The sequence below is a fragment of the Patagioenas fasciata genome, chromosome 3 (genome assembly GCF_037038585.1).
Source record: "Patagioenas fasciata isolate bPatFas1 chromosome 3, bPatFas1.hap1, whole genome shotgun sequence".
Taxonomy (NCBI): domain Eukaryota; kingdom Metazoa; phylum Chordata; class Aves; order Columbiformes; family Columbidae; genus Patagioenas; species Patagioenas fasciata.
The window spans coordinates 99,096,707-99,113,031 of NC_092522.1; the positions used below are offsets into that span (position 1 = coordinate 99,096,707).

The 16,325-nt window shown below is 35.9% G+C and overlaps 1 protein-coding gene across 2 annotated transcripts in view; it reads right to left on the minus strand.

The window, feature by feature from the left end:
- PRIM2 (DNA primase subunit 2) overlaps window positions 1–16,325 on the minus strand; it is a 102,396-nt gene that overhangs the window by 30,218 nt on the left and 55,853 nt on the right. Inside the window, exons 8-10 of one of the 2 annotated variants that reach the window (XM_065834555.2) lie at window positions 14,734–14,801; window positions 10,198–10,270; window positions 8,889–9,074 (exon numbers count right to left, since the gene is read on the minus strand). The exons of the other annotated variant lie outside the window; for it this stretch is intronic. Coding sequence (XP_065690627.2) covers window positions 8,889–9,074; window positions 10,198–10,270; window positions 14,734–14,801 — 327 coding nt within the window. The remainder of the gene's footprint in view (window positions 1–8,888; window positions 9,075–10,197; window positions 10,271–14,733; window positions 14,802–16,325) is intronic. 2 annotated transcript variants of the gene reach the window in all.

The window sequence follows — 16,325 nt, forward strand, 5'->3', positions numbered from 1 at the left end:
GTTTTAAAAGAACATAAGCAATAAATCTGTTAGTAGCTGAAAAAGGGATGGTGTCTCGAGTGAAAGAGCACACATTTTTACCACAGCACTTTTTACTGTGATTCCTCCAGTATTGTGCCCACACAATAACTTCCCAGTATATAATAGTCTAAAATTATTTTAAGTTTTCTAGTACATCATCATCAGCTGAATAAGAGCCATGAGGCAAAAATATAGGGAAAAATAATGTTTTTATACCAACTTCATTTCATTGAAGAAATATTGCTTTAAGATTTTTGAATCTATTACACAAAAATTAACTGTTGGTTTTTTTTATTCTAAGGGGGTTTTTTAAAAACCAAAGATTCTGTAACAAAAATACTGTTTCATCAGAAAAAAGTTAAAATATAAAATGACTAATAGTGAAATACATTCTTGTCAATATTCAGTAAGCTTAGATAACTACAAGCTACACTGATATGCTGATTAGTAATTTAAGGCCTGAGAAAAGAAAGTTTCAGATGGAAATACACAGAAGCATGATTGAGTTTAATATGCATCAACATTAGGTACGGGGCATAATTAAAACCACATCATTCTCTTAAATCTACATAATTATGTCCCAAATACACTTTTGCTTTAGTATCCTTAACTTTACTGATAAAACAGCAAGCGCCTCACGCTTAGAAGGTCATGCAATATTGTTTTAAAGTAAAATACAGCCTTGCAAATAAAAGGGTAAAAAAGAAGGTTTTAGTTTGGTTTTATTCATTCTAGTGTTTAAAACTCCAGGTGTGGCAAACAAAACAAAATTCTAATGCACGCTAAAAGAAAAAAAGTGAAGTTGCAGATTATTTCCCCACAAAAAGTTATGGGGAACTGATGCAACATCTAAATATGGGGCGGGGGGAAGTGTACATGGCTAATTTATATACCTACACACTACAGTACCTTTTCAATGATGATTACATACATGGAATAGGGGCAGAAATGGTGGAAAACTGATTATTTTCATCTTATTTTGCTGAAGTAAGTGGTAGGACATTTCTACCACGTATCAAAGAAAAACTGATCCTATATTTACATCTGATTTCTCATCGTCTAGCTTCTTACATGTCAACTGGAGCTATGATGTGTTTCATTTATCTGCCTAATTTGGAATTTAAAAAAAGTAAAATGGACTATGAGAGAGAGAACCACAGAACACGTATCTATATTCTTCATTTAATAAAAAGGTAAGAGCAACAACACCTACAAACTTGCACACATTTGTGTGAGTACTGTGAACAAGGTAGATGTTACCGGTAAATCTCTCGGCAACAAACTCAGGATTTCCTGTTTACTTGAAAGAAGAAATAGCATCAAATCCTTTGCAAAACTTGCATTAATGATATCATGCAATAATGTCTATAAGCGCAACATGGCACGTTATTTTAACAACAATTCCATACTGCTATTTAACCCTAAGTCCTAATAAAAATCTCCATCTGATGCAAACAACTCTAAACTATTTTGATTTGATCTCACGATTAATTAATGAAGGAAGCAAGCAGCTATCTCCAGCTCTAACTAGATCAGCTGATTTTCTGCAGAATGATTGTGTCCACAACACTAAACAGAAGTAACGCTGACGACACTGACAGTGCCTTCCCTTCAACCACAGGCCAGGATTAGATATTTGCAGGTATTGCTAATATTCTCTACATTTGATGCAGCTGGTGAGGAAGCTTGTCCCAGCTCCTTCCTATGACTTTGCGGAATTCAACATGAGTCTGCAAGGAGTTATTCACGTTTGATCACACTTCTTGGAATACAACCAAACACAACCCCTGTGAGCACACTTTCTCAAGTCACTGCCAGAAGCCTTCGCAGATCTCTTTCCTACTGCTTTGGTCAATAGCTACACAAAACAAATTGAAGATATCAAACCAAACAGACCAGTATGTCAGTAATATGCCACTGGTACTCATCTGAGTGTTTCAGCATTCGTAAGTGCTTCACAAGAGAAGGGAACAGAATGCTAGCAAGCATAAATAAATGTACAAAGGACACAAAATACACAAAGGACAAACTCCCATCTATAAAACATGATAATATATGATAGAAAGAATCTTGCATGCCCTTAACATACTTAGTGTGATACACTTATTACCAAAAGTAATCCAATTTTAATGGCAATTGAAGCTTATTTCCATTCAGCTAACAAAGGACATGATTCCTTAGACTAAACTCCCATGGTCAGATGACAGACGTTTTGCAAGAAATTCCTAGTTTTCAGGCTCAACTCTAGCTGCTCATATGGAACCAAATGGTTAAGTATTACAGCTATCCACAACACAAACCCTCAGGATTTCCAGTTATTTGGGTCCAACCCCTCCCTGCTTCTTCTTAGCAAATTACCATGGCCAAAGGACAGATAACAAAATCTTTTTCCAGCTACAACCAACAATTCAGCTTGACACAGATGCAACAATAGCAATTAATGCATTTACAGCTTCAAGTCATGCTTTTCATTCTCATGCCTAGTTGTATAAACTTTGACTATAAAACAAATTCACTCAAAACACCTCTTCTGCATATTGCTTATTAAAATATAAAACAAAGTCCAGCCTATCCTCTTCAGCTGAGATCATGCCAGTTAACAGATCTCAGCAGCCATCTCTCTTCACATGAATATCATCTTCAACAATGGTTATGTCCCATTTGCACAATGCACCTGTTAACCTCCAGGCTTCAATCTATATGCAAATACCCCAAACAAACAAAAAAACCCAAAACACAACAAAACTTCAAGGAAGTTATATAGAAGGAGTAGATCTCCTGATGATTGACCCACTGCCATAAAGCTGATTCCTAAAAGCTAATATCACTATGGACACTTTTAATTTGGTGTTCAGTGTACCACTGTGGCAAAGGCTGTTCAGCTCCTCACAACCAGCACCTTGGTTGAGACACTTCACAAATATTTTGCACAAATATTCTAATTCCATCAACCTGGCTGTTCAGATGAATGCTACAAAGGACCCCAAACCAAAACCACACAAAAGAACTCAGGAATAGTGAAATCTGAAAGTCCTTTACCTTAGCCTACGGGGTTGAAATTCAAATTGAATCTTAATTTTTGCTTCAAACCAAAATTGCCTAGGATACACTTGCAGCACCCAGAGTCTTGAAACCCCCATAACATTTGTACAGTAGTAGGGTTTTTTTCCCTTCAAACTTGCATTTAAAGAAAAGGTTTAATGTAAATTCAACAGTAAGTTTGAAAATCAAAACAAGTCATGTAAATCAAAATGCATTTTCACGTTTCTTCTGACAACTGAATCACTTCTAGCCTGCTATTAAAGCAACCTCAGGATCTAACTTTCTAGAATACAAAAAACATTTGGAAATATATCATAAAAGAATGTTGACTTTCTTTATGCTCAGTTATATTAGGTAAGCCTAGCCATTCAATATATAATAATGTTATGAATAGAATGTCATTTTTGCCAATACAGAATAAAAATGAGTCACCCAAAATCTTAAAAATTTGCTTGTTCTACCTCACTACAACTAGAGTATGAAATTGTAATTTCCAAATAATGAAAGAGAAATACGGGTAGTGAGTGGTTCTACTGAGGCGAATTTTTACAGTCAGTGGTGGAAGAAAAAAAAAAAAAAAAAAATCTATTTCATTTTATGATGAGTTTAACACAAAAATCAAAAACTTGACTATCTAGTCCCCTGATAACCAACAAAAGCAAAGGCAATACACTTAACTATATTAATACTTTGTTACCAGGACATATTCTTCCATAGATTTCAGAGGGATTTTACAGCTAATATATGCTGCACTTTTATTGCATTATTTTATATCCTAGAAGAATGCAAACATTTTGTTAAAGTTCTGTAGTAGCCTTTATACACCACAGGAGAACTCAAGCTTAGCCATCTATTTGCATGACAGTACTACTGATGTACAATTAAAGAAAGATAAGATTTTACCCTGTAGAAAGTAATTTAAATTATATTTATATTTTATCTCTTAGATGTCAAATATTGTGGCTTGCTGTTCAAGACGTCAGTCTAGGCTGAAGACTTGCAAAATGTAAATAATTCAAGAATAAAAGTAGTAAATGGCATTCAGTTAGACAATTATCATTAAAAATGTGACAGAATAATGACCTTTTCAGCTTTATGAATCAAAATATGCTCTCCAAACAGTAGGCATCACTACCAAACGTAAAGCGAACAAGCAAAAAAAGAATCTAGTTGCAAATCAAGCCCCAAATCTGCAACAAATGAGACAGTGAAATACCAAAACCACAGGTAACCAACTGACCGATACAGAAAATATTTCTGTGGTTTTAAGGAGGTAAAGGTTGCTTTAAAGAATCACCACATCATCCATGCATTAGAAATTGCACTGGGGATAGTTGTTCCTGCTTAAAAGTACTGCCCTATACCAAGTCCCTATTCCCATTTTCATTTAAATACATGGGGATTTAAATAATATAATTGTATCGACCTAAAAAGCTCTATAGTATAACCATTTCTAATCTACATCTGTACATTATATTTGTTTATTCCTTATGATCTTGCCTCCCTCTAGTGGCTGGCCCTCACAAGAATATACTCCACCCCTATTCAGATCTGTGTACAGATCCCTGGATAATTCAGCTGGAAAGCCCCTCAGGTCTCTAGTCCAAGCTCCCCTCACAGAATTTGTGGTTGGCCCTGATAGAAACATTCACCACCAGCTGTGTGCAGTCAAGGTGAAGCCTCAACTCCTGAATCCACACTCTCCTAAGATCATTTGGAAAAGAAATGGAAGAGCCAGGAAAATCTAATCACTGGAAATATCTCATTGGGATGGATCTTCATCACAAAGTTTCATCACTTCTTAACAGAGTAGGAGATGTATTCCTTTGCATACTGATGCAGTACATGGCTGGCAAGTTGTCTGTCCTCAGTTTCATACATCATCATGATGTGTGGAAGAAACACCTAAATATATTAAAATAATAATAATCAACTGAAGCTCAAAGGCTTCATTGTGAAAGGTTTGCTTCTTTACCAATCACAGGCTCTGAGTAAGGTTGCAACTGAGTAAACTTTCCTTTTCTTTCTTCCAGGAGAATGTCTGTCATGAGGACCTTCACTAGTGGGAAGGGATGAAGAGTCCTATCTCAGGCAGGAACCTTTGACAACACGAGAACAACCTGCTCATTGCCACTTGTAACCAGCTGCTACAGAAAACAACAAGCCATATGAAACTGCTGTAAGATGATCTGGAAAATGAAGTCAGAAGAGCCTTGACTGTCCTGAATGCCACCACAGCCTCAGGAAAGAGTCCCTGAACACAGGGACTAAAGAGCCATGTCTTCTTCTTAGTGAGAAGTCACAAGGACAAGAAAGATGTTCTGTCATCGAGATAATTTAGTAAACATATTAATGCTTAAGTGTTGGAGATTCATTTAAAAGAACAAAAAAGCAAAAAAAACCCACTTTTGCCGAATTTTCAGATGTACTTCAGTAGCATATACAAGAATCATAAAAATCGTGCACTATCAGATTGCAACATCAAAGGAACTACATTTCAACACAGAAGTGCACAACTAGCAACTCCCTATTCTGTAAAAAGTGGTAAATAATCAGAGTACTAAAAGTGAGCGTTTCATACCCCCGTGTACCAAATATTGCTAAAGAAAAAGAATATATATCACAAGCATGTGTGTAGCAAAGGAAAGCAGAAAGTGATGGGTTGCCTTAGCCATCCATCCGTATCAAAACCTTGATTCCAGGCCATTAGCTAAAGAAGAAACTGAAGAATGCCTTAAAGAAACTGATCCAGCTTTCATTCCCTCCTTTGTTCTAAATACTGCATCATTGTTCAAGTTGTCAATCTCACATTCACAGGCTACTAATACAAATAGATCTGAAAACAACAGCCAACTAACAAACTCTGCTATAAGAGGATTTTCTTTTCAACTAAGCAGCATTTTTACAACTGTGGTGTCATTAATTTGTCTTGATTCATCTTACTACTTCCTTGTTTCAAGTATTTTAAAAGCATACTTGAGTTACCCCCTCTTTTTTGGCATGGGAGGGGAGTTATTTTTTAAGCAACAAGAACAAGATACGGAAAAATCTACAGTCATTAATATCAGTTTAGAGTAAGATTACATTTTATGGAAGGAAAAAACACAGCCTTAAAAAAAAAAATACCACACTGAGGTTATAAAGACAACTGGCATAGTGATTCAGTCAGAAGTAACACATCTACCACCATTCCACAGCTGATCCTATCATATGAACAACAATAATTTATCATTTAGGCACTCTTAGCCCAGTAATTTGCAGAGCAGTTTTAACTACAGTGCCTAAAGAAAAAACATTTTATTTTGTGCTTTGTACTTGTCTTTGTTATGATCACGCCAGTTTCTTAGGGACACGGTTTAATGCCAGAGTTAGGTCATGCCTGAACTCAATCATCGTGAGGGTCTCTTCCAACCAAAATGATTCTATGATTCTCCCTGCAACAAAGCATCTCTACCAGCTCCATTCAATGCATTCTTTGTAGGCATTACCTGATTATCTTTTTTCCACTGAATACATGGTTTCACACTTCATTTACAATATTTTGCACAGGTTTCTCTCTAAAGGTAAAATATTGTTTCCTACAAACTTCTCTACAGTGATGCCTGGGGTACATCAGTGATTCAGAGTGCAGGAGTTCTTTTGGGTGCAAGTTTTCCTTGTGCCTACGCTCAGGCTGGTGGTCGGCACCCCAGTGCCGCTGGTGCGTTCAAGGCAACTTCCTCCCTGCTGAAGACTGAAGTCTGCCAAGAATTTTTAAGATTGAGAACTGGTGTAAATGTTGCAGCCATTAAAGACAAATGCAAACACACAATTTTGAAACCATAATCATATGCAGCAAATTGAACACTCCCTCTTTGCAATGAACCAGTCAGTAACAAATAATTAAGCTTACCATGCACATATCTTCACAATACTTCAGTAAAATAAAACAGTATTATTATCTCCACTCTACAGGAAAGGAACAATAGCATGAGTGCCACAAAATAAAAATGTCAAAAGAAGAAAGTACCAATAAGAATTGTATTAATCTTCATTTTTTCTGGATATTGTATGACATTTTACTGTGAAAAAGCACAGGCCACTGATTTCAGTTACAGGTGTGAAAAATCAGCTTGTTTTTTTACTGCAGTCTGAACTGGTTATCTAGAACTTGAGAAGAATACAAATTACATGGAAATAGCAGCCTGCTTGTGAAAAATGCAGTAATTACAACACCCTTGCTTCATTTACAATATGCTTTCTAACATTCAAAGCTAAGCACAGGATCATAAAACTTCATTTATTTCCAGAGCCTATCAAGAGAGATACCATAGCAGAAAGTCATAACCCTGTGATTGAAAACAAGATCCAAGGTACACACATGTCTTCACACATGTGCATACACCTAGGGTCAAAGCACAAGTAGGTGCAATCAGGCCTGTGCCCAATTTTTTTGAAACAGAAATAATATACATATTTTTATTATTACTTCTGATAACTTGTTTTTATTCTTTCAATTTCCTTTAAGCACAGGAAATAGCAACTGAAAAGTTTGCACTTTCTTGAATTCAACTAGCAATTAATTGGCATTCAACTGCAAAATTTAAGTTATCACCTCTCTTCAAACTCTTTCTTGAAACCTTTGTAAGGGAATGCATTGTGGATTTCCTTTTTAACAAAACATATCCCCTCTTACATCATATCTCATTTAAGGAGCAAGATTTACAGAGATTTAAGTACTCATTCAAATAATATCTTCGAATCCCTTCCTCCTTCCCAAAAAATCTGCAGACCAGTTGATCTGTCCTCTGGGACATGAAAGAGATACAAGTGCCATAAGTATTGTAGTCAGCATCACTTTTTGCCCCCTATCTTGTATAAATAGCCATGTCCCAGAGGACCTAAGCTAACAAACGATTGCCTACCAAACACTCTGAAATACTTTGCAGTACTCAGGAAAGCTGAGATCTCACAATATTAGATGCAACGTATCACAGTCCAAACAAAAATGACATGAGTCTGAAATTTCTGCTCTAACGCACACCGCAGGCCAGGCAGAGATGAAGGAGAGAGGAATCCTGTTTGATTCTACCCAGGCCGGTCAAGGTAAGGAACAGCTCACAAAGCTCCAAAAATTAGCATACATTTTTCATGCTCCCAAAGAGACAGCACATGTAACATTTTTCTCACTCTCAAAAATATTGGCAAGGGTTAGACCAATGATTAATATGTCAATAATACTGCACATTGCACCGAACAACATTTTATTGCTGTCTTCTTGAACATATTTTTCTGTCTTTGTTCACCTCCAGTTCCTTCTTTTATTCTTAGACTGTAAATTTGCTAAAGCAAGCTAACCTCACACACAGCTGTCCAATTATTTTTTTTTTCTAATTAACCAACAAAAATGGTTAACCTTGCCCTTCAGATAGTACTGTTTGTTGTCACTTACCCGCTTGGTGAATTCATTTAGTCACAAAGTACCTGTATTTCATAAAGGACATTGGTTTCCTAGTGATTCAGCGGTAAAGTAAGATTTTTCTAGTTCTCATCTATCAAAATCTTTGCGGTTTGCCTGTTTACCCCATGGTTTGGGAGAATGACAAATGAATGGAATGGAATGGAATGGAATGGAATGGAATGGAATGGAATGGAATGGAATGGAATGGAATGGAATGGAATGGAATAAGCAAAGAGAGAAAAAAACCACACTTTTAAAATATATTACTGTGCCTTTAGCCCAATTACCTACTTTAACAAGCGTCTATCCAAATATGTAGCACAACGTACACATTAACTACATCCTCACATTCACATACCTAGATATTTTTCATTTGTTGAATTACCTTGTCTGCATCCACTTTTCCTCTGATAAATTCTTTCTTCCAAAATTCCAGTGCCTGTTCCAGAGTCAAGCCGATGCCTTTTAAGAACAGCCCGTATTGCATCCGGCCTCCGTGCCGGAGATGGTGGTTGTCACGCAAGGCTTTGTGCAACTGGCGCATGCAAAGAGGGAACGATTTCACAGAAAGCTGCCACAAGAAAAAACTGCGTTTAAGGCATACTGATTGTTTATTTTGGAGGATATATGCTTATTGTGATTATTAATTAGCTCCTCTAGAAAATGGCCATGGTCGGAAGAAAGGATATGCATGTGCAGAGCACCTTGGGACTGACAATAACACAAATGTGTCCTTAAAAGATCACCTACAACAACCACCTCAAGAAATCCAAAGGACAGAGTAACACAAGTGGTAGGTTATATTAAAATATTTCCAGTTACAAAGCAAGAAAGGTTTAATTGCCATCAGGAAAAATATATCCACAGTTCCATTACAATGTTTCTTTCTTCTTCTTTGTTTTAGTTTCTGGAATGGCAACATAACCTTTGTTAAGAGTTTTCTGGGGAAGGATTGTTTGGGTTTGTTTTTAAACATCTTTGAAAAACTACAAGCAGGAGTAAAATTCTTTACAATTGACCTGCAGGTTTTTTCCCTGAAGAATACTATTATGAAGCAAGACCTCAAAGATAAGAAAATGTGATGTTCTAGTTTACTGGAGCTTTGCATTTTTAACAGCTGAGTCATGTTGTGGAATTCACTACCAAAGGAACACTGTCATTGCTAAGATGAACACTGAAAACACAATTTCTGAAGTTCAGATAAAAGAGTTGTAGTCTGTTTTCAATTGCCTCTGCACCATCGAGGTGGTTTTACAATCCATTTTATTTTATTCCTTTTGCTTTGAAAAAACCCTTCTGTAAGTCAGAAGTTCAAAAAACACCACTGAAAAGACTAGTATTGCAACAGAATAATCACAAATTAAACATCATGGGCTGTAAAATTGTTAAATAAGAAAATTTTCTTAAATTCTGTTTATAATTATGTTAGGTATTTGTGAATGCACACAAAATTAAGCAGCAAATCAAGCAATTCATTATAGCTCCAGTCTAAATCCTGATTAGACTCATTTTCAGTTAATTCTGCTCCATTTTAAACTTTATCACAATTTCATTCAAGTACTTCTCACGAGTTACAAAGCAAATATGAATTAAAAAAAGACAAAGGCTTTATATGTTGTCTGTACATAGAGTATTTGAATTCTAAAAGTTACATATCTACATACAATATAGCCCAATTAACAGAGAGGACTCACAGCATCGATCTGTTCTAGAGAGATTTTCCCAGTGCTCTTTTGCACGCTGTAATCTGGACCAATGTAAGAATGGCTGAAGAGCAAAGCAAACAGTACAGCATCATTAAAAACTGTTCAAAACTATTTTTTTACAAATTTAGAAATGCATTCTTTTACAAATTCAGGTCTGCAATGTTAGGCAAAACCAAGAAAATAATTGACAGTAATGTAAGTAATTAAGATTCACAAAATTCAGCACTGTAGTCAACATGGTAAAGAAACCCTCCCTCCCTTTATCTGAAAGGAGTGATGAGAGGTCACTTAGAATTCAGATCACAGGATCGCACTGCTGTTGAGGCTGAGATCTCTGAAGATCATCTAGTCCAACTCCCTGCTAAAAACAGAGTTAACTACAGCAGGTTGCTTAGCATCTCATCTGATGGGGGAGAAGACAAAATTATACTTTTCAGGCCCTGAAAAACTTAAATATCCTCAGCGTGGTAAGCAAACAGGAAAAGTTTTTCATACGTGTTTTCTTATTTTACGCTAAAAACTAGCACGTGACTTTTGCATGGTCATAGTGTCTTGGTACTTGACACCACTCATCAAAGAGCTGAACCCCACAAACTCTGAAAATGCTTTATCCATCCAGAATACATGCCGGATTGCAGCTGGGCATAAAGAGGCCAGCACTGGTCATGCAGCTTTGGGCAGTTACGCTGTTGGATTCCTGTCCCAAGGAGCTCAAAGGACTACAGATTTTGGGGTTGTCATTTTAGGTGCCAGGTCATGTGACTCCCTGGGTTCCTTGATTTCATCACAAGAAAACAATACCTTACAGCTTCCAACTGCTGGTTTGAAAACACATTACAACACAAACCAACCCAGCTTTCTTCTTTTTTTTTTTGCTTCCAGTTTTAGGTCTTACTCCAGACTCATCCTTTCTTTTATTCCATGTAGCTTCTGAGGTTACTTCCTGATCAAGCTTTTTACTCACCTAGAAATATCTACAGTTCTTCATAATTTCTTTTTGTGTTTTACTGGAATACAAGCAGCAATGTCTTCACTTTTCACTTCTAAAAAGTTTTATTTTAACTCCATATATAAATTTTTGCCTCCCACCATTCAGCCTGACTCAATCACTTGAAAAACTCTCTTTCTAAAAATCCAAAATCTTAGTTACCAAAAGTTTTCTAAACATATCTTGCAAATAAAGACCAATATATACATTCACACCACTGCAGACCAAGAAGAAACCTCCACTCCATCAGTATTTCCAAGAGTGGGATCCGTGTCTTTCAAGTAAACAGTTGTAGGACTATCCTGATAAATACTGTATCATTCACAAGTGTGTTAATATATTGTGAAATTTAGTAAGGATATGAAGGTCACTTTGTAAGTGTTGAGAATAGTAACCGACACCAGTCCAGTAAGGTGTGCATTCTTCTTTACTTGCTTGTGAGATGAGCGTAAGTGAGAAGGAGGGTGAACATGTCTGCATGAGTATTGTGTTACGTATTAAAAAAATCCAGTCTTGCAAAACAGCTGGGTTTTGTATCAAGCTTCAGAACAATCATTTGAAGACAGAATTAATAGAATCATACAAAATGCTGGTTGTAAAGGATGTTAGAAGACTGCTTAGTCCCACACCCCACCTCAGCTTGGACTACTGCCATCACCAGTCAGGTGAGATACGGCTTTTTCTAGTTGTGTCCTAAAAATCTCCATGAACCAAGACTCTACATCTCTGGGTGATCTGCTGCACCTATTGTTCTAGCCCAGGCATTCTTCCTAATGTCCGATCTGAACCTCCCAAGCAGCTATGTGTGACCATGGTCATTTGTTATATCCTCTGACACCACCAAGAATCCCAGTACTGTGATGTTTGCCCTTCCAACAGTTGTAGGCTGCCCTCTGGTCATCCCTAAGCCTGCTCTTCACCAGACTAAACAAATTCAACTCAGTTCCTCCTCAGAATTCATGTACAGGCACAGTCCCATAGTAGTTTGATGGGATTACATACAACAGTTTTTTTCTATCTTTGAAATTATTCCTGCTGAGGATTTTAAACGGTAGAATGTTACAAACGCCATATAAACCCCTTTGAAAGCAGGAGTTGAAAAAGTGTTCTTCTCATGCATTTAGACATAAAGTTTCCATTTCCATTAAACTGCTGAAGTTTTAGCAATTTAAATCTCCTTGTAGCCTACTGTGAGCATGTGAAATCCCTAAGCACAATCTTGTATCAAATATTTTAACATTTTATCTAAAAATGTTCTTTTTTTTTTTGGTCTAGTACAATTACTATTAGAAAGCACCAATGAAGCAGAATAGGACAAAAAGAGGATCTAAGTCACATATAAAATACATATTCAGTCCAGAACAGTCCAATTACAAAATACATGCTATGTGCACTTTAGAAGTGGGCTTGGATTAAAATATCTATGCAGACAGTACAGTAAGATGACCTTTTATGAGGACTAATTTAAAACTCACAAGCAGATATGAATGTGTAGGGCATTAACAACCAAACAATGCTCTGTAACCTTCAATTCTGTGCTCTTTTCATACGTTTCTATCTAAGCTTTTGGTCCCCTGATAAAGCTTTATTGACTTATGCCAAAAATAAAATAGTGCTGTAAGAATTCACACAATGAAGGTGGAGGAAAACATTCTCCTCTCCTATGAGCAAGATGAAGCAAAAACAAATCACAGATTCACAGAAATAAATAACAGAGAAGACCTACTTGGTCATTTGTTTGTTCACTGCCAGAGCTTGTTTTTCAAGTTGTCAGGGTATGATGTATTTTTGTCTATTTTAAGAGAATTTCCAAAAAGGCACCTCAGAAGCATTTGTGTAGTTTTTCAGTTGGTGACAAAATATACTGGGAACAGCCCCTCCATTTGCATAAAAGCAAAATGGAAGTCACCAGTCATTAAATATACATATGCAAGTTAACATAAGAATGTGCAAAAAATATCTTTTTGCATAAATGTAGGATACAGTATCCCTGTTTAAGCAGCTTTTCTGCAAACCTTTCCTTTTCCCATATTTTAAAAAAAGCATAGAAAGCACAGAGAGGATTCCGATTGCTGTGATACTGAAGGCTGTTCTACATACATAGATGCACAACATATCAAAAGAAATTTCAAATTTCTCAGTAGTTATTCCTAGAGAGCACAATTTATAAAAAGCTAACCTAATTGCTCTTTAGCTTCAAATGGAGAAAGCTGCGCCACTGAGGAGTATTTTTTTTTCAAATCCCAGTAGGATGCATGGTAACGAAAACATGGCAGGTTACTGGCATTCAGAAATATCCCCTAACCAGCTACCTAACAGTTAAACTGCAGTATGATCTTCATTCACATGTAAATAAGCAAAAATATAATTAAAGCTGATTTTTCCTATTCTGTTTTACACTAAAAACAATAAAACATGAAAGTGTTTCTATGCAATAAAAATTAGTGGGGTTTTTTTTCATTTAAAAAAAAAAAAGTCAAGTTTTGAGTACAGGTACCTCAAGCAGTAGAGCACCATAGGAAATAAAGAGCATGCTAACTAGATCTGCATCCTAATTCTGGTGTAGTACAGCCATGATAGTGCCTAATGACCTCTATTCCTAATTCATCCAATATCATTTCAGTGATCTCAATGCAAAGCTGTATGTGTTCAAAACCAGAGCTTTCATTACTGGCATTCAATATTTGAGTAAATTTCTACCCTTAGAGATAGATATTCAACTGAATAAATACCTGAGCAACCTGATCTAACTGGATCTGCATTGAGCAGGGGCTAGATCAAATGGTCTCCAGAGGTTCACTCCAAGCTAAATTATTCAGTGATTTTAAGTCAATGCACCTCCCTCTCCTTTAAGATCTTTGTCCTACACATTACTGTAGTAAGAAAACTCTCTCAAACAACACAAAGGGGTAAGAAGCAATCACATGTATAAGAGAGAGACCAAATCTATGCTTAACCCAAAGAGCATCAGAAAACTGTTATTTTCTTACTCTTGACCCCAAACACATTCAAAGAAAGTAGAAAGCTTCTATATAATGTATTTCACAAAGAGAGAGGCAGGTTATTTCAGCTGTCTTGTAGAGCACTCTTAATTGTTCACATTTCCAGCTCTCTCCATTAAAAGAAGAGAACAGGACTCCATTCGCCAGTGACAGTGATGGAGAAATCTTCCAAAAAGACCACAGAGTATAAAATATCCACAGCAAGGAAGGTCCATACTCTGAACGGTATAATTTGGAATCTGTTTTGTTCATAAAGGGACTTAACAACTTTGCCCTTACTATTAAAAAAAGGTTTCATAAAAGCTAGATACATTTACTTGTTACTTAGAAGCAACACCAGCTCTGTAAATTATGTTTCACGTCATTTGTAAAGCTTTTGTCAAGTTGAAGGGATACTTTCAGGGATTTTTTTTTTCCAGTCAAAGCAAATTGCACAGATGAGGTGTCGGAAAAAAAATGTAGCTAAAACATTCTACTGATACTGTTATTTTAATCTATATGAAAGAACACACTCATACTTTATGTTTTTGTTACCTGAGATGATTAAGGAGAGGTTGTAGTCTCTCATCAGACTGTATGGAAGGCAGCGATCGTGCTGTCAGCTACAAGAAAGCAGAAGTTCAATTAATAATAACAGCTTCAAAAAGGTTTGATAACACAAAGAAGGAATTATGTAAGAAATCACAATTTGTCTTAACATTGGATAAGACATACTTTCTCCTGTTGAAGGTAACTAAGTACAACCTTCCAGAATCTTTCAGATTCCAGAAGTTAGCAGAAATATTTAGAAGTTAACAAAGTCAAATAGTGAAAAATATTTTTTTTTAGAATTACAATGTTATTTGAATTAAACCGCAAGACACTGTTGAAAGTGGTATACTTTTTAACTAGAAGTTATATCCTACCTAGACAACCTTCTAGCAACCACATAATGTAAATATATTCCATTAAGCCATATTATATACAATTCAAATTTGTATCAAAAAATTTCCATATTTTTGCACTGTATAACCTTTATATAGACATGTCTCTGTGTACAGTTGTTTTTTTTAAATTAATGGGCGTAACCTGGATTTTGTAATTTTACTGTTCTAAACTGAATACATACTTTCTTGTAACTGTTTCATATGACTAAGTAAAACATTAAAGTACTTCTAAAAAAATAAACCTAGCTGTCTGTAATTGAACAAGTTAATACTAGTTAATTGATGTATTAACTAAAATAATTTGAAGAAGTATTCAATTTGTTTAATATCAGTAGGTATCTTACCTTCACCTATAAAATGTACACACATGGTAGTTCTGCTGATTTACCTCTACTATAAAATATTTAAAATAATATGCATTTTATTATTCTATTGCTGCCAAGTTAGGCTGTATTTTGAAAACTACCTGGTAAAAATTAAAAATTTCAACATATTTCACATTGTATAAATTACCATCAAGTTAATCAGTATTTTGCAGGTAACTTAGAATGGCATGAATACAGTTACACATACTCTTTAAAAATCTTATTTTAAAAAAATAAACACCTTTCAGCATCAACAGTGTAGCTTTACCTTGCTGGCTTCAACACACAAGAAGTAAAGGCAAGCACTGAAGCAGGACTGACTAGTAGGCTCCAACTTCTATTTATAACCCACAAATATATATACCCCAGAAAAAGCTGTGCTCAGTGTTTGGGTACAGGGAGGTTACTTGTAAGCATAAGAAACTCCACGCCAAACTCCCTCAGTTCATAGGTAGACTATATGAATATGGAGGAGTTTAAGGTTCTCCTGAAAGATCAAACCCATTCATTACATACATGAGGCTTTAGCACCAGAGTCACCAGCTGTATCAGTAATCAGTATTTCAAAAAGCAAGTTTTCTAAAAATTCAGTGATATTTTTATGCAGTATTGTAGAAGAGCAAGAATCTGAGCTGTTCTTTGTATTGACTTCCATGCGACAATCGCATCTCTAGTGTTAACGATGCTGCATTTGTGGCAAATAAACAGGACATTTTCATATGGCATGAAGCAGGTAACAATTTGAGAAGGTAGAAAGCACGTGATGATTAGAAAACTACATGAACATTAGAATTAAGATTTGGCAGCGGTACTTCAAGTAATAAAGAATGTAAAA